Here is a 26,236-nt window from a genome sequence, read left to right as displayed (position 1 = left end):
ATTGAAATATTCTAATTGCCTTTTATAGATTTTTTTTCCATTTGCCATGTAATCTTCATACGTTGAATTGGCATATTTCATAACCGAGTTGAAGTAATTGTCATGATAATTTTACGCACGTGTTGGATTCCATATGTTTAAAATGTACTGTAGTACAATTCCAATATTTCTTTGATGGAACTATTTGTTATGACGTCACGTGACTGGCAACAATGTGGAGGAGGAGGAGCGAGCCGGATTTGAGAGAGGTAGATGAGGTCAAGCTCAAGCCAGAAGCAATTGTTGTTTTTTTTGGACCAAACAAACAAAGAGACCCTTTTTTTGTATAATTTTGTTCTTTCGTAAATAGAAAAGACAAAGAAGTCCTTGGCCTGTTCAAGACTCGTCGTTACGCTGACCTCAAAGGTGTTTTGTCTTTGCTAAATAACACCGACAACATGTACTGTCAACCAAATATTCGGGGGGCGGTATATATATAAATATATGTATATGTGTATGTATATATGTGTGTGTATATATATATATGTATATTTGGGGCTGGCGGTAGGGTTCTTTACACCAACTATTATTTTTGTAGGCATAGAACATTTACAGTTGTCTATAGTTATAAAATATAGTTGTAGTTTTTTTCCTAACTAGCTTCCCCCCCCCCCCCCCCCCCCACCCACGTCCAGGTGTCAGGGGGCGCGCTCACAGCTGAGTCAAAATTACCACAGACACAAACGTACGCACACGGACAGCCAGGAAGAAGAAGATCCTTGCTTTGGAAACGTGCGTCAGTGCCTGGTTCAACATCGCTGAGCGGAGCCTCAGCTGCGACTTCTTTTAAAGCGCTTCAGTCACATGGAATAAAAGTTGACCATGGAGTACCTCGTCGTCTGCATAGCGTCCATTGTCATGAGTGAGTATTGAACGTTTTCGACCATTGAACTTGTTTTTACTGCCATGCCGCATGCTCCGAAGTCTGTCAGAATTCCCTTGTTACTATTTCTTTCCCCATAATTGGACTGCAGCAGATTGAAAGACGAGTAATTAGCAATTATAACGAATCGCATTCCGATTATGCGTCAGCGCTAAAAAATGTAGAAATAGCATTCGTGTATCCACTGTGTAGCAAATAAAATGTGATTAAAAAAAGTTATCCGGTAAGTTGGGCGTCAGGGGTAAAACGGGCGTGGTTGTGCTGGTGAACGTTCACATTCTTCAACTCTTGTGCCTGTGTGGACCTGTTTGGCTGTTATAGATTCCCTGTCCTCAGGGGGCAAGTTCACGTGGATGCACTTCGCTGCGAGATGTGCAATTTCGCTCCCATGTGAAAACACAATATGCAGTAGGACCTCACTTTTGTTGCCAATCTTTTTGCCACCATGAGTCAAAGCTGACTGCTTGTGATTAAGCCCCCAAAGAACTCCTTTATTTGAGGCTGGGACATTTTTTTACGTCTCAATTTAAGAGGATTTTCTTTAAATCATTCGCAAAATATATTCTTTCATTCATTTTCGATAAAGTTGCTTCATCTGCACCGATTAATGCAAAGGGCTACCAGTTTGATACATATTTCTGATATAAAAAATGAATATAATAATGATCAAATAAAGTGTACTCAAATTATCGATAGTGCTATGTTTTTCATTTATGTAGAGTCTGGTGATGTTAACAATTTTGTACAATATTTAGGAAAAAGGAAAATATCCAAATACAACATGTTATCTCTGTACATCCTCACCAACGTTTATGATCACTTTGACAACACTCCTAGAAAATCACAATGTTTCGTCAATGCTGTACGACTTTTAGGAGAGTCCCACGGGCTATTCATGTGGTCCTTGGGGGCTAGCGGGTCCCCGCGGGCATCGTCTTGGTCACCACTGACACGTGTTTTTGAAATGTGGGAGAAAGTCAGAATACCTGGACAAAATCCATGACCGGAACCCGGTTTCGAACCCAAAATCATAACGCTGTGAGGTAGACATGCTCACCACTATTCTCTGTTCATGGTACCAACGAGGGCTGAAACTAGTTATTTTGTCAGTATTTTTGGGGATGATTTGATGAATCAGATTAAAAGCAAATTTCGATTTCAATCCCTTCATGAGACAAAAGCACAGCGCGTTAAGCTGCGCTTAAGTATGTCTACCATTTATCCAGTAAAAGTATCACAACGCCGAGGTTTCAGATGATCATTATTTGTGCATGAAAAAGTTAATATTACGATGATTAATGACTCGTTTATTCATGTGCGACTTCCAGCAGCTGACAGAATCGGCCTCTCACACTCTTTCAACGTGGGCACTGCGGGGGCTAAGATTTTCAGCGGGCCGCAGGTCGAAGCGTTTGGCTACACGGTCCAACAGGCCGCCAACCATGAGGGCAAATGGTAACAATTCATTCACAGGTTTTCCTTCAGCCGTCACGACTTCCTCAAGCTTTCAGACGTTCCTAAATATGTTGCACTTGGGAATGTTGAGGATTTATTTAGTCCAGTAAGTGTACGATTAGTCCTCAGCACACACTGATTCATCATCTGGAGGAGTGTCCTGTTTGATTTAACTGAGCTTTGAGTGTTTCGCGTCTGAGAAAGCTGACACAAATGCACTTTACTCTACTTTTTTTGGACAAAGTAAGCAAAATAAATCCATCTGCCCGAAACATTGCATCAAGCAAGAAAGATCTAAATATTATTGTCTGTATAGGCTTCTGGTTGGTGCTCCTTGGAGTGGTTATCCTCAAAACAGGAAGGGGGATTTGTACAAGTGTCCAGTGTCAGGGTCCAGAACAAGATGCGACAAGCTCAACCTTGAAGGTGAGGAGTGGCTTTTGGCTTTCCACCTTTGAGCCTCACCTCTTGCTACTTGAACCATTGCTACCGAATAAAAACGCACTTCATCCTAAAAGCTGCTTTGCAAATATCCCCACAGATTCCATGAACATTCCTGACGTGACCAACGTCAACGTCAACATGTCTCTGGGCATGACCCTGACTCGCATGCCTGCAGTCAACGGTCTGATGGTACGCGTTCGTCTTGTCTTTAATAATAATCATAATAATAATAACACATTTTATTTATAAGCGCCTTTCAAAACACTCAAGGAGACCTCACAATCAAACAAGAACAATAAAACCACAGATAAAATTACAACTAATAAAAGAAGAGATGAGTTTAAACCGAGTATGCAATTTTAAATAGGTGGGTTTTGAGATCAGTCTTGAATGTGGAAAGAGAATCAATATCACGGATTTCTATCGATTCACAATATTATTAAGGAGGTCCATTTACAAAAGCAGTAGTAATGGTGTGTTTGGAGTGCAGAAGCAAAAAGAGGGACAGGAAGGAGACTGAACTAGGTGATTAAAATTTTTTTTTTTGGTGTCTGATTATCTTCTGGACACTACAAAGGAAGTGGGTGAGAGGCGGATGTGGGGGGGGGGAAAATAGCTTACCCTCTGCGTGAGATAGTTGGGCCCTTTATGAGCAAGCAACAGTGTATAGTGGTAATAATATTTACTGTAGCGTTTGGTTCTTTGCGTCAGTGTTGACAAAAATATCATTTTCATTTTTGTTGCAGCTCCGAAAAAGGAGAGATGTGGTGTTGGTTTTGAAAACGTATAATTTATTAATGATTTTCACAGTCTCAACTATACAGGCACGGGCCTTCTCTTCTGCCGTTCAACTCGAGAGGCGTTCAAGGACCGCCTCTGAAAAACGTAAATTAACGATAACTTCAATGACACGAAGAAAATCGAAAATAATCCACCAGAATAGAAAATCAAGCTCGGAAATCACAAAATAAATTCTGGGGGGTTGTGAACACACAATAAAGGAATAAATAACAAACGATTCTGGGACAGTCCAGTCTCCTATTTTTCCCTCATAGGTGCAACGGAATTAATGTAGTGGAATTAATGTAGTGTAGTCACTTCAAAAACTCACCTAGATTCATAGCACACAGAAATTAGGGTTAGGGTTATACTTCCATGCTGAATGTTTAGTTAATTTGTGTATGATATAACATTTTCCATGAAAACGCAGTTTATTTTCAATTAAGATAAAGGAAATTAATTAAAGATAGTTTAAAGTCGAGATATTGTTTAGGTGGTAACAGAGCTTGATCCTCTTTCAAAAAGAAGTGCATTTCTATTTGATCCCGAAAGTTTTGAACCGTAGTGGACGTACAATGGACCGCCGCATACTTCAGGTTCGGCACCCGCTGATTTTTATTTTATTTTTTTTAAGTGTATATTTTTTCTTGTTTTTTTTTTCTGATACAAAGCCCGGCGAAATGTTGAAATGGTCAAAATATTTGCCACAGCAGTCACACTGCAGATGAGAAACCTAGTTGCCTGTTGGTAAGATGGAGTGAACGTAAGAAAACCTGACTGTATGTAATAAGTTATAAAATAACTTGGACGACGTCCACAGTGGGACGGGAAGCATATTTATGTGAATCGTCTCATACTTGCCACCTACAGCTCAACAACACGTTACAGTATGTTGTCAGAACTTTACAGATATATTCAACTTGTCTTCCATCTTGTCTTGCCGCGCAGACGTGCGGTCCCCTTTGGGCACAGAAGTGCGGCGATCAAAACTTCTACCCTGGAATCTGCTCAAAACTGAGCCCGCTCTTTCAACCTCAACCTGCCTTCGCTCCTGCCATCCAGAGTGAGAGCCCCTAAAAATATTTGATCGACCATACAAGTCCACTTGTGATACTGCATATGAATACCGTCTAATCATCATCGATCTCAGTTGCGCGACGCTGCTTGCTTTAGAATTTGTGTCCGCCTCCTCTCCAGCTTGCGGAGGCCCGATGGACATTGTCATCGTACTGGACGGCTCCAACAGCATCTACCCCTGGGCTCCAATGAGGGAGTTTATTGAGAAACTCTTACCGTCTCTCGAAATCGGACCCCAAAACACCCAGGTGACGCCCGCCGTCTTTGGCCCTCCCGTCGTGCACGCCATTGCTATAGTTACTGTGTTGCGCTCGATAGATTCCTTCCTCCTCAGTTTATCCCTTTCATGCACCCCTGTAACCTGATAAAATGATCAGCTGTCAATCGTCATCTCATCCCACTGTGTGGCCAGGTCAGCGTCATTCAGTATGCCGTCGATTCCAAGATCGAATTCACGCTGAACCAGTACCGAACCAAAGAGCAGTTGCTGAATGCCGCATCCAAACTCACACAAATGCAAGGTTCCTCAACAAATACATTCCATGCCATCCAATACGCCAGGTGGGTGTTTCGCAGCGTGACGTCCTTCTGTGCGCATCAGCGCTACGTGAAATGTTTCTACCGCGTGTGTGTCTCTGCTCTTGAAGCCAATGGGGTTTTAATCCCATCTACGGTGCTCGACCGAGCGCTTCCAAAGTGATGGTGGTCGTCACTGACGGCGAGTCCCATGACCAAGCCTTCAGAGATACAGTCATCAGTGAATGTGAAAAGCAAGGAATCACACGCTTCGGTATTGCTGTGAGTGTTGACCAACCACGCCATGTTTCCACCCGACGGTACAACCAGATGAACGTCGTACATCTTGACTAACATCATCTACATCTTGACACCCCTTATTGCATTCAGTATTCAAGTCCAATTCAGTCCTGTGGGCCCTAGTTCAGTGTTGTATATTTATTCCAAGATTCCAATTTTTATTTTTTTAAAATTATTATTATTATTTTTACTTGACATATTTAAACATGAATATTTTAATATCAAAATTCACGCAGTCACAAAACCTGGTGTGAATTTGAATGCACACTACCCGTGATCTGTTTTTGACCTATTATTATTTAAGCTCCGTAGGTGATGCCAAAAATGTGAATAATTAGAAGCAATGCGCTACTTTGTAACATGTTCATGGAATCACTGGTAATCTGCATGCACATTTGTCCTTGTGGCCCGAGCATGATAGTACCGGTAATCTTTTTTTTTTAACAAACTTGAATCTAACCAAGCTTGATTTCCTTGTTATGGTCTAAAAAACATCTTGAGTTTCAAAGTTGAGGTGACTTAATGCTGCACAGCTCCTTCGGAGAGAGCAAAAGGGGCGGAGTTTTACACTTCTTGAACAGCTAAAATGCCCAAGAGTGACACTTTAAAATGGCAAATGCGTCAAAATAAAAGACAAGGGGACATCGTGTCAGTTTGTGAAAAAAAAAATGGAATTGACCATTTTTAGAAATACAAAGTTCCCCTCGACATCAATGAAATATTACAGTGCCGTATACATGGATGATGTGAATCACTTTTGTTCCATACGTGTAAGCTTCCGCTTTTTATTTTTTTTATTTTTGTCTTTTTTTTTCTCTCCTTGTGACAGTCAACGGGCTTTTCAATTTGTGTCTTGCTCACACACAGAACTATTTGCTCCCGTTTCCTCCCTAGGTGTTGGGCTACTACACCAGAAACAACATCGACACCGAAAACCTCATCAAAGAAATCAAATCCATCGCCAGCACGCCCACGGAAAATTACTTTTTTAATGTGTCGGAAGAAGCGGCCCTGTCCAACATCGTCGGAACGCTGGGCAGCCGCATCTTCAACATCGAAGGTGCGGATTATTTTGTGTTATTTTTTTCCTCAGCACGTCACGGTGGATTCTCATCCAAGACACGTCTCCACATGTTTGCTCTTCCATTCATTCCTTCCTATTTGTGTTCACTAAAGGCACAGGAAAGGGAGGTGACAATTTCAAGATGGAGATGTCCCAGGTGGGCTTCAGCGCTCACTACTCCAGCAAAAAGGTACATCGATACTTTCATTCAAACAACAATCATCCGGGCACATGGAAAATAATATTTTTTACTCTTGACTTTTTTTTACTTACTTCAGCAGCAGTCATTGTGTCATGCTCTGTAGTTGAACCAACCGCAAGTCAAAATGATGAGACCTTATGATTTTTTTTTTATAGGCAGTGAAGTACGGTTGCTATTTTTCATTATAGTCGACTCCAAAATGTCCCGAGTCATTCAAACCATTAGTTGAGAGTGATTCAACCTCTGTTGATTTCAATGCACTCCATTTTGTCTCGGCGGCTTCAAGACCCAATTCATCAACAATCAAATCCATACAATTCAGAGTTACGGTGAAATGAATACTCATTATACTGTACCATCACAATATGTATTTGTGTGTGTAAAAAAAAAAAGTTCAAAACCTCTTTGGTGAATTTGCCCTTAAAGGACACGTTGATGCTGGGAGCAGTGGGTGCCTATGGTTGGGCTGGGACTGTCGTCCACCAAACGGGCTCAAAAGTGGATGTTCTTCCCGTCTCGGTCTTTGAGGGAACACTTCAAGATCGAAACCACAGCTCCTTACTGGGTATGAACCCATTCATGCACCCTGAAACCCGATAACATGATAAACTGTCCACTGGAGTGACCTCTGTCCCTCAAAGGGTTCAACATAAGTATTTGATGGCTTTGGGGTTTGTTTGTTTTTTTTTTTTTGTTCTGCCGTTTTGCAGGTTACTCTGTCTGCATGCTGAGTGATGGCACGACAGAATATTTTGTGGCCGGTGCGCCTCGCTCCAACCACTCCGGACAAGTAATCGTCTACAGCTTCAACGCCCAGAAGCAATTCACGATCATCGATTCGGAAAGAGGAAAGCAAGTAGGGCACCCAATCAGATTCCACACAATGATGCGGAACGATCCGAAGTCAAATGTCAGTGAGCGGCTTTATTTATTTATTTTTTTACATTCTAGATCGGAGCTTATTTTGGTGGCGTCCTGTGTTCGCTGGATGTGGACAAAGACGGGGTGACGGACCTGCTGCTGGTCGGCGCGCCCATGTTTATGAGCGAACAGAAGAGAGAGCAAGGCCGTGTTTACCTCTTCACCGTCACCAGGGTAACGATCGGCCGTTTATCCATTTGCTACTCAATTATGTTTACCCCGTTCAGGGGCTGTTGGAGTGGAAAGTGTTCTGTGGTCTGACAAGTCCCTATCAAACTTAAAAACTCATTCACTCCCAAAGACATTTTTTTTAACGTTTTTTAAGACTTGGTCCAGAATCGGCTGGTACTGAATGAGCTAATAGTCCAAAGAACTTTTTTGAGTCATTTTCCCCTTTAAGTCAACACCTTTTGAAAGTAAGACGTACCGTATCAAAATTAATCAGCCAGCCAAAGATCCGTGTTATTTTCTATGTTCCGATCTGAAGGGTATCCTGAATGAGCAAGGATTCCTCAAAGGATCCCCTCCGATTGAGAACGCCCGTTTCGGGATGGCCATGTCGGCAATACCCGACTTGGACCTTGACGGTTACAATGACGTCGTCGTCGGAGCGCCTTTAGAGGACAAAGGAAGAGGCGTCATTTATATCTACAATGGGAGGAAGAAGACTCTAGACAAGCAGTTCTCGCAGGTACAGACATGTTTTATGCTGATGTCGTGGTCTTGAACTCATGGATGCAAATTCCATACATGACTGGTTGTTTCTTCTTTTTTTTTTCCCAGAAAATCCTTGGTTCAAAAATGGATCCTCAGTTCAAGTTTTTTGGGAGGTCCCTGGATAGCTACAAGGACTTGAATGATGACACACTCACTGATATCTCAGTGGGTGCGTATGGAAAAGTGGTCCAGCTCTGGTGAGTCAAAATTAAGAACTTGTCTCAACCGATTTAAATGAACATTTTCAAGTGCTCCTCACAAGTTTCAAACGTTCGGCACATTAATGAAAGATTTTAAATTGTCCTTTTGCGTGAATGGGAGTCTGGATATTTCTTTCTCTATGTTTTGCAATTGAATGGTGACCAGTCCAGAAAGTCAGCTAGCCAGATCACGCTCTGCAGAAAATAGATGAATGGATGGAGCTGATGCTTTATTTGATTATCCCGCAGGTCCCGAGGTGTGGCCAAACTCTCAGCCACTGCTTCCTTTAAACCCGATAAGATCAACATTTTAAGCAAATCTTGCGACGTCGGTGGACGCAAGTTGTCGTGTTTCACCACCAACCTCTGTTTCAGCCCGACCTTCAGGCCCAAAAATCCAGTTGGACCCATTGGTAAATCCAACGTAACAATGCGGTTACATTGATCACACTATTCACTTTCCCAACTAAACATGAAAGACTGAAACTAAGGTGTGTTCTCCTTTTCTAGATGTCACCTACACATTGACGCTAGATGCTGATTTGCAGGCTTCTCGTGTCACCTCGAGAGGACTTTTCATGAAAAATAATGAGCGTTTGCTTTCGGAGAATGCCAAGATCTCATCTCAAATGCAGTGTCAAGACTACCAAGTCTACGTGCAGGTAGTGGCTGATCCATTCATCCAGTCTCTAGTACTGCTCATGCTTTTGAAAGTCGCAGGGAGCTGGAGCCTGTCCAAAGCTGACTATGGGCTGAGGGCAGATGGCACAGGGGCGCAAATCGAAACTGACATCCAAATACACTCATGAAAATTTCCATCACCAATTGGGAATCAAACCCACATCTGTACTCAATGACCGCAAATGTAACGGTGGCCTGAGACTTGTGCACAGGAATAAGTGCAACATTTCCAAGTTAGGTGGTGTACTGACTGCCACTACAATTGTCTCTGCGGTTTTGGGTTGCTGTTTGGAAATGATGATCGGGTACGTTTGTTTTGCCATCAGGAGACGCCCGATTTTGTCAATTCAGTCAGTTTGAAAGTGGAAATCAAACAGCAGAACGCCGACGCTAACCCGGTTCTTGACGTCTTCTCTGTGACCGCCTGGGAGTTCTTCGTAAGTTGCTTTTTAAAATTATTATTTATTTTATTTTATTTTTTTTAGGCTCCAGAGTTAATAACTATTTTGCAGGCATTTGTTTAAGATGACATAACCTGATTATTACTGTCTTCAAGCACCTGCGTGAGTCACGCAGGAGCAGACCACCTTTTGCAACAAGTTCAGTTTTGCAATGCGGGAAGTTAATGTTCCACCCGAGCTACGTCCAGTATTTACAGCAGGAAAACCTCAAATTCTATTGAATTAGTTGCCAAAAATGTTATTTATCCACTACTTTTTTCCTTTAACCTCTATGGCAGAGGCTCCGTCGAAGCCCTGAGACCAATTCACCGAATGGGGCAATATATTGGCTTTGTGCTCACTTAAAAGAGGCCCAGATTTCCCCGCAAATTAAATTGTTAATAAATTATAATCACACCATTCTTATTTCAGTTTATAAAATGTAGTCTGATGGTATACAGTGAGATTATTATTATTATTATTGTTATTATTATTACATCTATTTCTTGGTGCCTCGGCTCAACAAAGGTTGGGAAGCACTGTATGAATGAGAGAGATCTGATATTTGAGTGACAAATAAACGACGCCCGGCTGCGTTTTGACGTGTTTCAGATCCCCTTCACGAAAGACTGCGGCTCAGATGAGGTGTGCGTCAGTGACCTGACGCTGAGTGTGACGACGGACACAAAGGGGTCAAGGTGAGAGTGACTTATTGTATAGTCTTGTGTGCGTCCGTCTTCTCAGACCAGCTTCACAATCCCAATTACACGTCTCCGTTTTAACCCTTTTCACGCACAAATAATGATCACCCTGTCACCCGATAACCCGAGAAGGTGTCCACTGGACTAGCCGCTGTCTCTGTAAGGGTTAAACTCACACGGAGTAAATGTCAAAGAATGTTTTGTGTCAATGTTTAACTCTGACTGTTGCTTAATACTTAACCTCTGAAGCCACAACCTGCCAAGGCTTTGTCTATTTCATGTTATGTTTAGTTGCTATTTATAGTCAAAGCATCCACATTTTTGTGACCTGCAAAACACAGTCCCCTTTTTAAGATGCGATTATTATTATTATTTAATGTTGGTATTTCTGCGGGTGTATAACATTGCTTAAAAACTCAATAAAGGCCCAAAATAGTTTGTCGGTTCCAATTCTGACCAGTTTATGACTTGTTCTCCAGCTCAGCCCCTTTTCTGGTCAGCCCCAATAAGCGTGAACTGTCATTCGAGGTCACAGTGAAGAACAAAAAAGAAAATGCTTACAACACGCAAGTGTTGGTCACATATTCGGGCAACCTCTTCTACTCCTCTGTATTTCCTCCCGTAAGTAGTATCTTTTTGTCTCCATTTTTCATTATTATTCTTATGATCAGTTGAGAAATGTGTCGTTGCAATTCTCCTACAGACTGATTTTTTTTTTTTAACAGACAGAAGGAGTCAAATGCACCTCATCACAAGAGCAAACTGTCATTTGTCAAGTGGGATACCCGGCTTTGAAAAAAGACCAAATGGTGAGTGCCAGATAACTTTTTTTAATTATTTCTTTTCTCTTTCGCATGTTCTTGTTTGCTCAAATTTGTGTCGTTTCTGCCTAGATTAAATTTCAAATCAATTTCGATTACAACCTCAACCATCCGCTGAATCGGGCAAAGGTCAAGTTTGAGGCTAAAAGGTGAACATCCGGCGATAATGCCGAGTCAAAATATGGCTCGGTTTTTATTTGTCTATGCATCGACGTTTGTATGTTGTGTTCTTTGCTGTTTTGCAGTGACAGTAAAGAGCAGGTTCCCGCAGACAACCAAGTGGATGTGTCCATTCCTCTTCAATACGATGCAGGAATTGTTTTATCCAGGTGATTTATTATTATTATATATTTTTTTAATTCATAGAAATCTGCAAGCTTCAGTTTTCGCGATCTTTAGGCCGTAAAATAATTGACCAATACCAGTCAGGTCCAATCGGTTGTTTGAATAACGAGGTAGGTACTCTTGGTCAGGAACAGGAAGTCAGACAGTTGGCCACTTTGGAAATGACTTGAATCATACATCATGATGTAATTCCATGTCTTAATGTCCAGCAAGTCCATTTGACAATTAGAAAAGGCATTTCCTGTTTTATTCCTTGCAGGAAGTCAAACATCAACTTCTATGTAGCAAATTCAACCACTGCACCGGAAACAACGGTGAAAACTTTGGATGACATCGGACCCGAGTTTAACTTCACCGTGAAGGTGCAATTAACGCGACCATTCGCGCATCCCTAACGTGACTCCTTCCCGGCCTCACTCGACTTGAACTTGTTTCATTTCAAAAGGTTTCAACTGGAAAATTCCCAGTCAGCCTCCTCTATCTGACCATCTCCCTACCAATCAGCACCAAGGGAGGAAACCCGCTCCTCTACCTCACCGGTGTGGACACGCAACTTGTGAGTCATCACATCAATCCATTTTGACTTCTTGCATATCTCCGATGAAGGTCAAAAGTATGTTGCATTCAAAACTAGTCCGACACGTACAATGTATCCAAAAAGTCTCTTAAGGAAAACCCCACCTCTGGTCACTTCGTGGAGTTATTTGACCTCCAAAACAAGTGTTGTATCAAACATTGGTAACATGTGGCTAATTGTTTTCCATGCGCAGGGCGGTTCAATCAGCTGTGATACCAAAGGCCTGGTGGACCCACTGAGAATCGGCGTCAAGGACCACCAAGCCTCCTTCACTGAGGAGAGTCTCCGAGGCATTGAAAAGCTGGTTGGTCACCGCACGGAACTGCAGAATTTAATTCTTGGAATGCTGTTAGTCTGCGCTCACTTAGTATTGGCCTGTTTCAATTCCAGGATTGCCAGAGTGCAAAGTGCGAGCAGATCAAATGCCTCCTCAAAGACGCTGCTGTCACCAGCGACTACTTTGTGAAAGTTAAAACAAGGATTTGGAGCGGGACATTTATTACGGTATTTGCGATAATGACCTCATGTTGTACCACGTTTCGTCACGGGCGGTCATTTTAAAGCTCGCCCGTATGTGCCTTTTGTCAGGCGGCCTATCAGACCACCGAGCTGACCTCCACTGTGGAAATCGAGAGCTCCAACCCCGATTTATTTATTCTCCGCCTCAAAGAGCTGCCGGTAAAGTCACGTCGCATAATGTTCATGAATTCAAGAAAGACATCATGTCCGAGAAGACTTTTTGACTGTATTTTTTTTTTTTTCAGGTGGTGGTCACAGTGAGTAAACCAGGAGCGACGGGCGACGTTCCGGTGGGAGTGATTGTTGGCAGCGTGATCGGTGGACTGGTGCTACTGGGCCTGGCTGTTGCTCTACTGTGGAAGGTCAGCTCATCTCGATATTTCACCAAATCTCCGGCTAGTTACATAGGTCACATAGCAATTTTGCCACTCGCATTGTTTGGTTAGTTGGTTGGTTGAGTAGTTAGGTGATTTGGAAGTTAGGTAGTAGGGTTATTTCGTTGCTTGTTAGGTAGTTAGTTGATTGGTTGGTTGATCAATTAGGCCAGGGGTGTCAAACTCATTTATGGCGCGGGCCACATTTTAGTTGCCGTTTCACTTGGAGGGCCGTTATGACTGTATGGTGTCAAAGTCTAGAATTAACTGTTGATGCAACTATTGTTTAACTTACTATTGTGTGGCGTTTGGTAACAAGAAAATCCTTAGAATATACAGTATATTTTATTCATTACATATGAGAATTTCAAATGTTGGTCGACACTTTAGAAAGGATCATGGAAGTTGACATGTTTGAGCTGCTTTTGCGGGCCACATAAAATGATGTGGTGGGCCAGATCTGGCCCCCAGGCCTTGAGTTTGACAACTGTGAATGAGGCAATTTGTTCATTAAACAGCCAGTACATTACTTACTCAATCAGCCAGTCGTCAGTCACTCTCTCATTCAGTTTGTTAGATAGAAACAGTTAGTTAGTAGGTTGATTGGTCAGTTAAACCATCAGTTAATTTGTGAGATTGTTTAGTTTGTCTACAAGCTTGCCATTTGTCTGGGTGACGGCTAGTTGTTTGGTTGGTCAGTTTTGTATTTGGTTAATTGCTTAGTTACATGGTTAGTTGGTTGGTTAGTTAGTCTGTAATTTAGTCAGTTAGCCAGGTTGAATAATGAGTCACCAGATTGATTACCCATGCAAACATTTGCAACGACCACATCACACTGATTGTGACATATCGACATTTTTTCCACCTTGACGCTGAGGGCCATTTTCAAATTTTTACGTGGCTCCTTCAACTCTCTGAATTCAGCGTGTACATTTTTTCCCCCCCTAGTTTGGATTTTTCAAAAGGAAATACCAGAAGCTGCAAAAAGATGCCGATGCGCAGAGCCACGCCTACGAGGATGGCGTGTTGTGAGATGCCACCACGTCAACCAAGTTGCACCTTCCTACTCCACTGGCTGGTCATTCAGCATGCTCACTGGTACTTCTCAAGTGCACTGACCAACCGAAGCTCTCTCCCTCTCCCTCTCCCTCTCCCTGTTCCTGTTTGGTCCTTTTGCACAGTTAGTTGGATTTGTTCAGAGACTTCTTGACCCTTTGAACAAACGTAATGTTTATCTGCGGGTGAAAAAAAAACATGCAATGAGGTCATTCCGTTGTACTCCACAGTTTTAACGCGGGTGATGACAAAATACTTGCTCATCACTATCAACATGAATACTGTAGTTGAGCTCTTTTTTTTTCTACTTAGGCTCATTTGAGCACACACAATAAGTGGTGCGTGCGCTGGGTGCTTAAACTACTGGCATGGGTAATAGATCCTCAGGGCTTTTTCTTGCTTTCGGAGTACTTGAATTGTGGTGGCGTAGCATGGTGGATTACTGTTTAGCACATCCGCCTTCCAGTCCTGAGGGTTAGTTTTGAATCTGCCCCGGTTTTCAGGTTCTCCCACACGCCAAAAGAATGCATGTTAGGTTTCTTGAAAATAGGACAATTTCCAGAGGTGTGAATGTAAGTTTGAATGGAGGAAATTGCTTCCTTCCCTGGGACAATTTGGAGTGTCCAATTAACCTAGCATACATGTTTTGGGAATGTGGGAGGAAACCGGAGTACCCAGAGAAAACCCACGCAGGCACGGGGAGAACATGCTAACTCCACATAGGAAAGGGGCTGGAATCTAACCCTGCACCTTTTACACTGTGAGACAGACGTGCTAACCAGTCTACAACCGTGCCGCCCAGAATCGGTCATGAAAAAGCAAAATAGAACAAACTGTAAAATATGCGTGTTTCTTTCAACAGTTGTATGTATTTTTATCGTGTGTGTATATACTGTAAAATGAAATGATGGTTAAGGTTTTTATATTTGAATGGTTTCAAAGGTTGCGTCTGCGAGTCATATTTGTTGTATTTATGTGTTTATTTGGAGGGCTTCAAAACCGGATCTTGTTTAATAGGCACTAACCAACGGTGCAATACTTCCAACACTATCAAATGAGAAAATGACCAAATCAAAATGATTTGAAGCGAGCGGTTGTAGCAAACTTAAACTGGTTCGTCACGAGGCGGCAGCATATTTGCACTGGCACACTTTTACCACAAGAGGGCAGCAAGATCTAAATTACTCATTGAGTTTCTTCAGCATTTCTCCGTGGATCAGAACATGACTTTTTTTGCGATTATATTGAATTACCTTATTAAATATAAATGAAAGTCGCAAAGAACCTTCATTGGTTCTTAATAAAGTCTACAGTGCGGGTTGCTTTTGCCAAACTGATTCTATTTTGACTTTCGACGTTTTGGGATACAGAAGATTGGGCTTCAAATGTGTGTTTTTATTTTTTAATCTATGGTTCGATGGACAATTTTGTTGTATTGTGGATATTTTAAGGAATCCGTTTGTACACTCCAGTTCTGTAAATGTGGACGTAGATGAATACAAAATCAAAAGAGAGAGGAAGACTCATCACAGGTACAGCCACGATACTACAATTCCAAATGTAAATCTTAAATAATTCACGTCATTAGTTGACCTTTGATTGCACTTTGTCTTGATTTTTTTGAGTGTCGGGTGTTTTTACTTTGTGGCGTGAGATGCTTTTGAATGTTTTCCAGACGGTTTAATTTTGATTTAATTTCAAGAACGCCATGAATCTTATTAATGGTCGACGGCAAGTCACACAGTATTTCTTTTTTTGTTGTTCGACAAGCAAGCGCCAGATAAGTGAATTGCCATCAACGAAGTCCTGCTCATAATTGTCCGTATTTGATTGGCACAGTCGAGGGGGGGGGGGGTGCATTTACAAGTTAGCTCGTGCGGTTGTAAACGACACTCTTATTATCCTGAGAGCTGTTCATCTTTACAATCTGGGTATAATAGTGCTGCAAAGTACACCCGAGGTTAAATAAGCATGTGCTTAAATGAATGCCTGTCGTGGCAATCAAAAACGAGCATTAATTATCTTGTAGTTTCCTTCCAAACAACCCTTGTTGCAGCTTTTCTCATCTGGAGGCCAAATGTTGCTCACATGGATGATGAGCATCACACAAACACACACACACACACACACACACACACACACACACACCAACACACACGCCTCCTGGTTGGATCACCGGAACACTATGCCATGTACACTTGGGAAAAGTCAAACATGGCACCTATATTGATACGGTTGCCCTGCATTTAGCATTCAGAGGGACAACTGTGCAGATTTACAAATGAGATGAATATTTGTGTTGATCTGAGGTTTATTTGACTGTATGTTGATGAAGAATAATGCATCATAGGGCGGTCACACGGATTCTAATCACTGTTTTTTTATAGTTTATTTAATTGTGGAATAATCCTGGATTTGGGTTGGGAATGGATTCCAGTTTTGGTCTTGATTCTATGGCCGTGAGGTACATTTAATATATATTTGCATCCCAATAAATCCTTTAAGTATGATATCGTTGTCTTATACAAAATTAATCATTGTCATATTTCTTAAATCCAGCGTCACCAGACCTGCTTCTTGGGTACTGACCATTTTGATACGCACTTCTGAAATAACAAAATAAAATTAAAAAAAATACTGAAATAACCCTCTACAATTATAAAGGTTCATCAGGGGTTCTGTATAGCAAAATTGTCCAGCATTGAGGTTCTTTGGGGGTTCATTACTGATCCTTAACAAAGGTAATCATTTTATGATTTTATATGACTCTATGGAGTTCTTTAGGTCATATATTTGTTAGGTTATATCTAAAAACCATTTAGCGCTATTTGTATAATGGTTTGTTATACCGAGAACCACTAAGAATGGGTGCTAAGGAACCACAATTGTACTCTGTAGCACCTTTATGTTTGTGAAATGTTATTCTTGATAATTAACCCCTTGACACTAATCACGTTAAGATGATTTCATGAGGTAAGCAAGCATAGATAGATATTCTAAGCAAATCACCATCACCACACCTAGAAAATTACAATGTCCCCTCAACGATTTGCTATTTTTAGAAGAGGCCTGATGGCTACTCATGTGGCCCTTGATGGTGGGGGCATATTTGGGGACCCCAGGCTGACTTTGACTGACTGGATCTTGTCTGCAAGAAAAGCCTCATGAAGTCATACACAGCAACATTTTTTTGTAATGAATGACGCAATATTAATGAAATTAATGAATGTACTATTTTTGACTACCCGTTTGTGGCGCTAATGCGTGTGGATATATTGAGGAAGAAAGGATCACCGAGGGGGAAGAGGAGGTGGAGCAGGCGGTGACACGGTGGTTGTCTGGCCGCCAGATCGTCAACCCTCGTCGGCGTCTGGGGAAGAAAAAAAAGAGTCACTTCTCTTCCACTGTGACCAGACTCCTGCTGAAGAGGTCGCACAAGTACTTTGCGAAAGGTCCAAACTTTGCTCCGCTATATATGTGTGCATGCACGTGTACGAGCGTGCGTAAGTGTGTGAGCTCCATTCAGTGAAACGTAACACCTTGCCGCTCTGTCTGAAGCCCCCCCCCCCCCCCCCCCCCCAACTTCGGAAACAGGTTTGATTATATTTAAAAGCTTGACCCGGGAGAGAAACCCAAACAACTGTCTGTGCTAATATTAGACGCAAGCGCGCCTGTGGGGGGTGGAGGAGCGGGGGGGGGGGGGGTTGCACATATTATTGGTACATGGAGGTGGGGGGGGGGCATTATTCCATTTCCATCGCAAGATTTAGACATTTGTCTGCAGTTGGTGGTGGTGGGCGGGGGGGGGGGGCGATATCAGTTACCACCACAGAAGCGCTTTTAATGGAAAGGACGAATGTCTAGTAACGCTGCAGAAAAACACCCTCAGCCGTAAAACTTTTATTATTACATATCTTATTCTGATACAATACATCTTGACTTGCATAACACTTTCACATCACAACCGCTTCAGCTTTACCAAAGCGCAATCAAAGATTCAACATTGTCATTATTATGATATATCTTTATAAAAAAATAAATATGTCATTATAAGCGCATGCGTATTTTTCTCTTTTGGTGCAGGAGAAAGTTGCACGTCACCTGACCGCACGCAGCGAAAGAACTTTGGTAAGTGAAGAAGAGGAGAAGAAGAAAAAACATCTCCCCACCCCCACGGCAAAAAAAGGGAGACCGCCCACCAGAGACAGTCAACCCGAGACCCCTTATAGATTTAAAAAGAGAGGCTGCATTCTCAGACTGACACTTATTCAACAGTGTTACCTTAAGCAGATTACTTTTTTTTTGTTGCGCTGCCTCGCAGGGTCAAAACAGGCGCTTTCGCGTTGCCGCTCCGACTGCCGCCGCTTCTTCTCTTCCTCCTCCTCCTTCTCCTCCTCCTTCTTCTTCTCCTCTTTTCTCCTCTCTTTCCACTTTGCCTTCTTCCTCCATCATGTTTGGGATGCTGAAAGATCACCTCCAGCCGGGCTTGTTCTGCTTCTTCGTGTGGTTCTGCCACCTCATGGAGCATCAGAAAGTTCAAGGTAAGCCATGCTCATCTTTTAGACACTTTTTTTTCTTCTCTCCTTCCCGCTCTCAAAGCACGCGCAGCTTCACGTGCAGCACATAGGCAACTTTTTATTTTTTTATTTTTCATGAGGTAAAATAGTGCGTAAAACAGGTGCCATTTGCACGGGACACGTTGACAAGTTTTCAGTTGTTTGGATTAAGTTGTGCCAAACCTGCGAGTTGTATTATTACTGAATCTCTTTTTTGGGGGGGGGGGCGGGGGGGTTAAATATGTTTTGGATTGAATTAAGTCACCATGCCTGCGTCCCGTTCTGTTAAAAAAAATAATTTGATGCGCGTTCGGCGCGTCATAGCGCGCCGCTGCTGCTTATTGTGGCGCTTTAGTGCTGCAAGTCTAGACGCTCCGCGGCTGTGGGAATTAGGAGCACCCTCTTCACCCCCCACCCCCACCCCCACCTCCCCTCCCGTGTGCTTATTTGGTACTCGCATTGTCCGCGCTGTCACTCACGCACGGGAGCGAGTGCTGCCGAAATAACGCGATGGAGGCTGTCCCGGAATTGCTTGCGCGCGCTCAAATGTCAACTTTTGATTTCCGATATCACAATTTTTTTTCGGGGCGGGGGGTTGTTTGCAGCTGGTAACTGCTGGTTGCAGCAGGGCAAGAATGGCCGCTGCCAAGTTCTCTACATGCCCGGGATGAGCAGGGAGGAGTGCTGCAGGAGCGGGAGACTGGGCACGTCCTGGACCGAGGAGGACGTCCCCAACAGCACGCTGTTCAGGTGGATGATCTTCAACGGCGGAGCCCCCAATTGCATACCTTGCAAAGGTGGAGGTGCACTCATTTTCCTTTGGTTTGCACATTATTAAGCACGAGTCCTTTTCTCCTTTTGAAGCCTGTCGTAAATCGTTGGCGGGCGACTTGTAACGGACTTCATTTCGCCCCCCCCCCCAAAACCGCCCCCCCCCCCCACCCGGCTGCGTAATAGAGTCGTGCGATAACGTGGACTGCGGGCCGGGCAAGAGGTGCAAGATGAACAGGAGGAGTAAGCCGCGCTGCGTTTGCGCGCCAGACTGCTCCAACGTCACGTGGAAGGGACCCGTGTGCGGCTCGGACGGGAAGACCTACAAGGACGAGTGCGCGCTGCTCAAGGCCAAATGCAAAGCGCACCCCGACCTGGACGTGCAGTACCAGGGCAAATGCAAAAGTCAGTCACTTTCGCCTCTCTCTCTCTCTCTCTCTCTCTGCGTCTGTCTGTGCATCTTTCCAGCTCCCCCATTTCCCGTGATAGTTGTCTCTAACACTTCCACTGTCTCTCTGTATGTCAGGACCCCTCTCGTCCATCTCTAATCTCTGTCGGGCGGAATCCTCACATTTCCCAAATCGCTATTTTTCAGGAAACTAAAAAAAAAAAAATATATATATATATATATATATATATATATATATATATATATATATATATATATATATATATATATATATATATATATATATATATATATATATATATATGTATATATGAATGGATTCATATATATATATATATATATATGAATCCATTCATGCAGCCTGTAACCCGATAACATGATAAACTGCCCACTGTAGTAACCGCTGTCCCCGAAAGGGTTAAACGTCGTATCATTCAACTTTCCAAGCTATTGTTATGACTTTGGATGGGTTATTACAGTTTTGTTTTAAGATCGGGCTTTGGTACATTTCTCGAATCGTTGTCCAAATTTGCAAAACCCAAAGTGCATTTCTCAAAACAAACGGTCTGAATAGCGAAACGTGGATTCGCCCGCAAGAAGTCAGCCTCTTGCTCGGAATCTTTGGTCCTGAAAAGTTAGTATCTATCTATGAACATGTCAGTGGCATCAAAATATCAAGTTATTGTGGATGCGCTCAAACAGTCAAATTGCTTCATAATGTTGTCAATAGTTCTGATGTAAACTTTTGAAGTGGCGCATACACGAATGGGAATACAGTCCACATCAACCCCCCTCCCTCCCCTTATCACACGCATGGATGTCCCTATTCGCAACCTATTCAAAGAAATGAGAAACTGCTTTTCAACGTCCTCAAAATGTACCAAAGCAACCGTGAAGAACTGTTATGGGAACTGCCCATATTGTCTAAAATCAAAAATTAAATTGGCTTCCGACCGACAGCATCCATGGGCTTGTTATCCGATTGTGACGTAACGCTCCTCCGTCATGCAGAAACATGCCGAGACGTGCTGTGCCCGGGCAGCTCCACCTGCGTGGTGGACCAGACCAACAACGCCTATTGCGTGACGTGTAATCGGATCTGCCCCGAGGTCACGTCCCCTGAACAGTACCTGTGCGGCAACGACGGCATCGTGTACGCCAGCGCCTGCCACCTGAGGCGGGCCACCTGCCTGCTGGGCCGATCCATCGGGGTGGCCTACGAGGGCAAATGCATCAGTGAGTAACGTTACACAGACACGCTCGCTCGCTTGACCCCCCCCCCCCCCCCCCCCCGAATGAGAGCCGCCAACATTCCATGTTGGATGTCGAGTGTTTGCTCAAGAAATGATGGACACTTGATTATTTCCTGATGTTGGCAGCACTTCCCCTTATGGGGGAGTTGGGAGGAACAGCAAAGTGCAGTGCGGGGGGTGCGGGGGGGATGGGGGGGGGTTGAAGTCAACCAAGTGCAAACTTTTCCTTACTGTGCTTACGGATTTTGACATTTTTCTTTTAGATGTCTGTATTTTATTTGAGGATAGATTCTTACTTTTTACCATGAACTCCATTTCAGTACCAGCCAATTCTAGACCAAGTCTGAAAAGACGTTTAAAAACGTCTTTGGGAGTGAATGAGTTAAAATACACACTATAGAGTGGCCAAACAACTGTTCTCTGAACCCCCCCCTCACAGAGGCCAAGTCATGCGATGACATCCAGTGCGGCGGCGGCAAGAAGTGTCTGTGGGACGCCCGCATGAGCCGAGGACGCTGCTCGCAGTGCGAAGGCACGTGTCCCGACAGCCGGACGGACGAGGCGGTGTGCGCTAGCGACAACACCACCTACCCCAGCGAATGCGCAATGAAACAGGCCGCCTGCTCCGAGGGGGTGCTGCTGGAGGTCAAGCACTCGGGATCTTGCAACTGTAAGTAAATAGAAAAAGAAAGAACCCACACCCCGTCCCTCCCCCCTCCCCTGTCCAAGGCAAAAAGACAGTATTCCACATTGCTTAAACGACCCTCTTGCCCCTTCCCCTTTCCTTTCCCTGAATTCCCACCCCAGACACACCACCAAGCACAGCTTTCGCAAGGAGAACGGACTTGGAATGGAACGGACTTGCATGATGTTGTCTTTTTTTTTTTCTTTTGAACCCCCCGCTCCCCCCTCCTCCTCCCCCGTGTACTTCTGCAAAGCATTATAACAGAGAGACTAATTCAGCACGAGTGAGGTGGGAGTTTACAGTGGTCATATGTAGAGATCCACATGTATGTGATGAGTGCCGGAGTATATTTTTGCCTTAAATCTCATTCAGCCGCGCAACTGATGGAGTGGTGTAGGCGGCGGGCATTTGGACTCCTCAATTTCACAAATACAGGCCATTTAGCTGGCCTCTGAATGTTCTGAACTCCTATTTCCATGTCAGTATTGTACCGGGCAGAATAATGCTGCCCAGGGGAGGCCACACCATCCATCCATTTTTTTTTTCTATTAACGCTTGTCTTTCAGTAGGGTTGTGTTGGGGTCCACCCCAGCCAACTTTGGGGCAACAGGCGAGGTATACAGTGGACCTATTCAAATATTTGCACCCCCCCCCCCCCCAATATTTTTGTAATTTAAAAAGAAAATCTTTTTGAGGTTTTTTTTTGGGGGGGGGCAAACCCCGTTTTTGTGCAAAACACATATTGGAGGTTGATTCGCATTTTGATTTAATTTTTGGGATTTAAAAAAAAAAGAAGAAAAAGGAGAGAGAAATCCAATGCATTTCAATGGCCGTCAATTTTGCGCAAAGGTTCACTATTTTGATATTCGCCGGTCCCTGTCCCTCGACTGTATCCCAAACATCTATGGACAATTTTCTTCAACGAAGTTAACGTGCGGCCAATCGCTAGACGTTAGACAAACAGGCATTTTCACTCAAATTCAAACCTATGGTATGAATAAATTCACAGTGTTCACTGAAACTAAAATGCATGTTTTTGGAATGTGGAATGACTTTGGCTGGACAAACATCAACCGTTCATATCGTGCATTCTATATTTTCATAACACAGGTTGTCTCAACAACCAATGAAGCGATGTATGGTTTATTATTATGCCCATCCGTAGTTGCAAATTCCCCCTATGACCTTACTAGCGTATTTGTGTGCTTTTGGTTCAGTTTTTTTCTATAAATATGTTTTATTTTGGTCCACTGAAAATCAATCATTTCTAATGTTTCTTGTGAATATGCCGCCAACCATTTTAACCGTATTCACGTGATGGTGATTGTAACATTGGTGTCGTGACGGGTCAAGACGAACGGCAAATTTGAACCTTGCTAATCGCGTGCAGACTACCTATCTATCTGGAGAGCAGACGGCGTTTGTCGGGAGGGAGGAGGACCGGGGGGAGGGGGGTGGTGCTGGAGGTTAAGCGGTGTTGAAATTGAGCAAGAGCCCTGAAGGAAGTATCGCATTTACATTCCATGTTGCTCCACTCAAAAGAATGTCTCATTGTTAGCTTCTCGTGCTATGACACCAGAGGGACCAACATTACGATCACCTCATGGGCTGAATATTTCTCAATTTGATATTTTATGGAGGAAGTTCACCTACGCCCTCCTTTCATCGTTTAAAAAAAAAATCAAAAACAAAAAAAAAATACTGTCATTGCTGTTTTCCACTGAATGTGATATACCATGTTTGAATGTTTGGATTGACGAGGGATATCCTTTTTTTGTTGTTTTGTAATATATATATATATATATATATATATATATATATATATATATATATATATATATATATATATATACTGTCACCTTGCTTTGCTTTGATTTTTTTTGTCTAAAATGTAAAAAAAAAAAAATGTAGAAAGGAAATCCCATACCTCAGATTTGTGTTGATGATGTTTTGAGCTGCATGCCGAGCCCCGCGCCGTGACGCCTCCTGCGCTCACCAAGAACGACAACAAGCTACATACATCGCAGAAAAGCACCATGCCCCCCACTCCCACCCACAAATTCACCCCGATCCACTGGACCCCGAACCCTATGATGAACCCCATCACTGTCACCTCACCTCCGTTCTTCCACCCCCTACCCCTCTCACCACCCATTTTGTATACCCACTGACTCGCTAGTGATTTGTGTTGTGGTCCGTATTCATACAACGGCTATATTCCTTCATATAGCCATCAGAGAAGAGCAGGAGGAAGAGGAGGACGAGGACGACTACAAGACCTATGTGGGTTTACCTTCTATACTGGATGGATAGCCTCCCAAGCAACCCCCAACCCCAACATGATCCCCCACCCCTCTCCGCCGCCCCACTCGTACCACCTCGCTCCGCCACCACTCCCCCCTGCTCATGCCAGTCCCAAGGAACCATGTCCATACTGTACATGATGTGTATGCTTATTTATTTTTAAACAAAAAGGAAGTATACATATAGTCCAGTCTGCTAGATGTTTATTTATACTTTTTTCGTGTTTTCTTATTTATACATTTACAATGTCAGGCTTACAATCTACCACTCATTTTCTCCTTTTTGTTGTTGTTGTGCTTTTTACTTTCCGTTCCTTTTTTTTCTATTACCATGAAGAAATATATTTGTCCAAAGAGAAACAGTGTTATTTATTTGTCACGTTACCATGTAAGTATGAGTCCTCGACAAATGCTGTAAATTGCATTCCGCTTTCATTCAGCTGTAAAAAGAAAAAAAGAAAGAAAGAAAGAAAGAAAAAGAAAATCTGCTTGTTCCTGTCAAATCGCTATCACAGATGTTTATGTCACACCAACGTAAATGCATGTTTGGGCTGTGTGTTTATTTATTGGGAATATATCAACGTTTGTTTTTTTTTGTTTTCTTTTTTTTAATGTACAGATGTATTTCTAGTTTGTTTACAGTTCATAATAATAACTGACCAAAGGGAGACTGTCAATGTTTTTTTTTAAACAACACAGCAGTAATTAAAACGGAAGCGAAAAATTAAAAAGCCATTTGAATTTTCTTTTCATGTTTTTCAGTTCACATTTAGCCCTTTAGATTCGTCAGCGTTCTATAATCGCATTTATATTGTCGCATTAGAACAACAAGACAAAAAACAAAACAAAAAAAAGAGGTATGTTTGGGATGATACTTGACGACTTTGGAAACAATGTGCCATTAACATTTGTGTGCTGTTGTCTTTCTCCTATGCCAATGTTGCTCTCGCAGAGCTCTGGTAGGATAAATGCATGTTTTACTGCAGTATTCAACACAATATCACACTTTGTCACTCTTGTTTGTTTTGTTTCTTTTTTTTCTTCGGATTTAATGTTGATTTTAAAGCATCAGCAAGAGAAATACAAAATTCTGTTATGAATATATAGTTTTGTATTTTTTATGTAAATGTCCTATGTACATACAAAAAAGTTTGAGGATATTTGTACAGATATCAAGAGTAAAACAATAAAAGTTTTTTTTTCCTTATACGTTTTCCTGACTCTGTTGTCTTGGGAAGATTTGAATTTGCAAAATTAGATGGGAAGACTCCTATTATTTCAATACAGTAGTGTTTAAAAGGCCACCATTTGATTTGCTGTTTTGTGATATCACTCAGTAAAGCACATGCCAGTGCCACAACCAACCTTTAAAAAAAGTAAATCGATTTTTGTGGTAGTTTGTCCCAATATTTAGTCATTAGCATGCTACCTTCTATTTTATGAATGATTATTAGCTTGATTTGTATTGATGCCTTGGTGTCTCAAACATAAAAAAAAGCCTACTCTACTGGGCCTAAACACTTTAGTTTTAGAAGTTACTAATTTATTTCCAGCAGACTATGATCTTCATTTCCTAGCCATTCTCTTGGCTGCCCAATTACCAGTAGTGACCGGTAATTTATTTATTTATTTATTTATTTATTATTTTTTGTCTAATCAGATTTCAACTTTACGTGCTGCTATGTCAATGTATTTTATCCAAGGCCTTGAGAATCAGGAGTGCTGGCCCATGATACATACACACTAGTAGCCAAGGCTTTTTGTTTTTAAACCAATCATATTTTAGATTGACCGTACCTGACATTGGAAAAGGGTTGGCTTGGTGTCAGCAATTTTCTGTCCTCTGATTGGTTAATCAGAGTCTTGCCATTTGTCAAATGGGTGATAGGAGAGGCCAAATGTCAAACATTGTTAAAAAAATCATTTTCAAGGTGGACTTTACGGGAAACTTGGACATTGTGAGGATAGCTCAGCCAACACTGCACCTGGCTCGCTTATTTCAACCTGGAAAATGATTTATTTGGCACTAGCGCAGGAGCATGTTTGAGTGCGGCAACAAGCTAGTTCCGACTACACAAAACAGAATACAACGAATACTACACTACACAACAATAACTTTATCGTGTTTTTTCTTCTTAATTGTCACGT

General features: G+C 42.5%; 2 protein-coding genes across 6 annotated transcripts; both read left to right on the top strand.

Moving 5' to 3' along the window:
- Nucleotides 1–233: 233 nt before the first annotated feature.
- On the top strand, nucleotides 234–16,621 carry itga2.2 (integrin, alpha 2 (CD49B, alpha 2 subunit of VLA-2 receptor), tandem duplicate 2). Of its 3 annotated transcripts, none has more exons than XM_052067178.1 (31): nucleotides 234–405; nucleotides 675–901; nucleotides 2,254–2,377; nucleotides 2,694–2,803; nucleotides 2,919–3,010; nucleotides 4,550–4,664; nucleotides 4,799–4,926; nucleotides 5,091–5,239; nucleotides 5,326–5,476; nucleotides 6,389–6,554; nucleotides 6,671–6,747; nucleotides 7,186–7,324; nucleotides 7,470–7,615; nucleotides 7,711–7,854; nucleotides 8,168–8,371; nucleotides 8,464–8,594; nucleotides 8,847–9,010; nucleotides 9,108–9,259; nucleotides 9,605–9,715; nucleotides 10,331–10,416; nucleotides 10,899–11,040; nucleotides 11,145–11,228; nucleotides 11,313–11,389; nucleotides 11,486–11,569; nucleotides 11,845–11,947; nucleotides 12,031–12,141; nucleotides 12,356–12,466; nucleotides 12,553–12,666; nucleotides 12,751–12,840; nucleotides 12,927–13,043; nucleotides 14,004–16,621. In XM_052067178.1, exons 2-31 carry the CDS (start codon nucleotides 862–864, stop codon nucleotides 14,085–14,087), a joined length of 3,546 nt encoding a protein of 1,181 aa, XP_051923138.1. In that variant the 5' UTR covers nucleotides 234–405; nucleotides 675–861; the 3' UTR covers nucleotides 14,088–16,621. The 3 variants fall into 3 exon arrangements, with proteins under 3 accessions (XP_051923138.1, XP_051923137.1, XP_051923140.1); XM_052067177.1 differs by having other exon boundaries at nucleotides 235–405; nucleotides 2,251–2,377; XM_052067180.1 differs by lacking the exon at nucleotides 2,254–2,377 and having other exon boundaries at nucleotides 235–405.
- Nucleotides 16,622–18,230: 1,609 nt separating this feature from the next.
- On the top strand, nucleotides 18,231–25,295 carry fsta (follistatin a). 3 transcript variants are annotated; one of them, XM_052067262.1, is made up of 6 exons: nucleotides 18,231–18,652; nucleotides 19,273–19,470; nucleotides 19,625–19,843; nucleotides 20,859–21,083; nucleotides 21,540–21,770; nucleotides 24,016–25,295. In XM_052067262.1, the coding sequence occupies exons 1-6, from the start codon at nucleotides 18,562–18,564 to the stop codon at nucleotides 24,096–24,098; spliced, it is 1,047 nt and encodes a 348-aa protein (XP_051923222.1). In that variant the 5' UTR covers nucleotides 18,231–18,561; the 3' UTR covers nucleotides 24,099–25,295. The 3 variants fall into 3 exon arrangements, with proteins under 3 accessions (XP_051923222.1, XP_051923225.1, XP_051923223.1); XM_052067265.1 differs by having other exon boundaries at nucleotides 18,232–18,652; nucleotides 21,908–25,295; XM_052067263.1 differs by having other exon boundaries at nucleotides 18,251–18,652; nucleotides 19,273–19,464.
- Nucleotides 25,296–26,236: the final 941 nt, after the last annotated feature.

The sequence above is a fragment of the Hippocampus zosterae genome, chromosome 6 (assembly GCF_025434085.1).
Source record: "Hippocampus zosterae strain Florida chromosome 6, ASM2543408v3, whole genome shotgun sequence".
Lineage (NCBI taxonomy): Eukaryota > Metazoa > Chordata > Actinopteri > Syngnathiformes > Syngnathidae > Hippocampus > Hippocampus zosterae.
This window is presented reverse-complemented; position numbering and strand designations above follow the sequence as displayed.

What these genes read in the sequence shown, in the direction of transcription:
- fsta (XM_052067262.1), top strand. Translation starts at nt 18,562, where the DNA reads ATGTTTGGGATGCTGAAAGATCACCTCCAGCCGGGCTTGTTCTGCTTC. An exon ending in GGAGCATCAGAAAGTTCAAG is followed by an intron (nt 18,653 to 19,272) that starts GTAAGCCATGCT and finishes GGTTGTTTGCAG; the next exon opens with CTGGTAACTGCTGGTTGCAG. An exon ending in GCACTCGGGATCTTGCAACT is followed by an intron (nt 21,771 to 24,015) that starts GTAAGTAAATAG and finishes TCCTTCATATAG; the next exon opens with CCATCAGAGAAGAGCAGGAG.
- itga2.2 (XM_052067177.1), top strand. Translation starts at nt 862, where the DNA reads ATGGAGTACCTCGTCGTCTGCATAGCGTCCATTGTCATGA. An exon ending in TCACACGCTTCGGTATTGCT is followed by an intron (nt 5,477 to 6,388) that starts GTGAGTGTTGAC and finishes TTTCCTCCCTAG; the next exon opens with GTGTTGGGCTACTACACCAG. An exon ending in TCCGCCTCAAAGAGCTGCCG is followed by an intron (nt 12,841 to 12,926) that starts GTAAAGTCACGT and finishes TTTTTTTTTCAG; the next exon opens with GTGGTGGTCACAGTGAGTAA.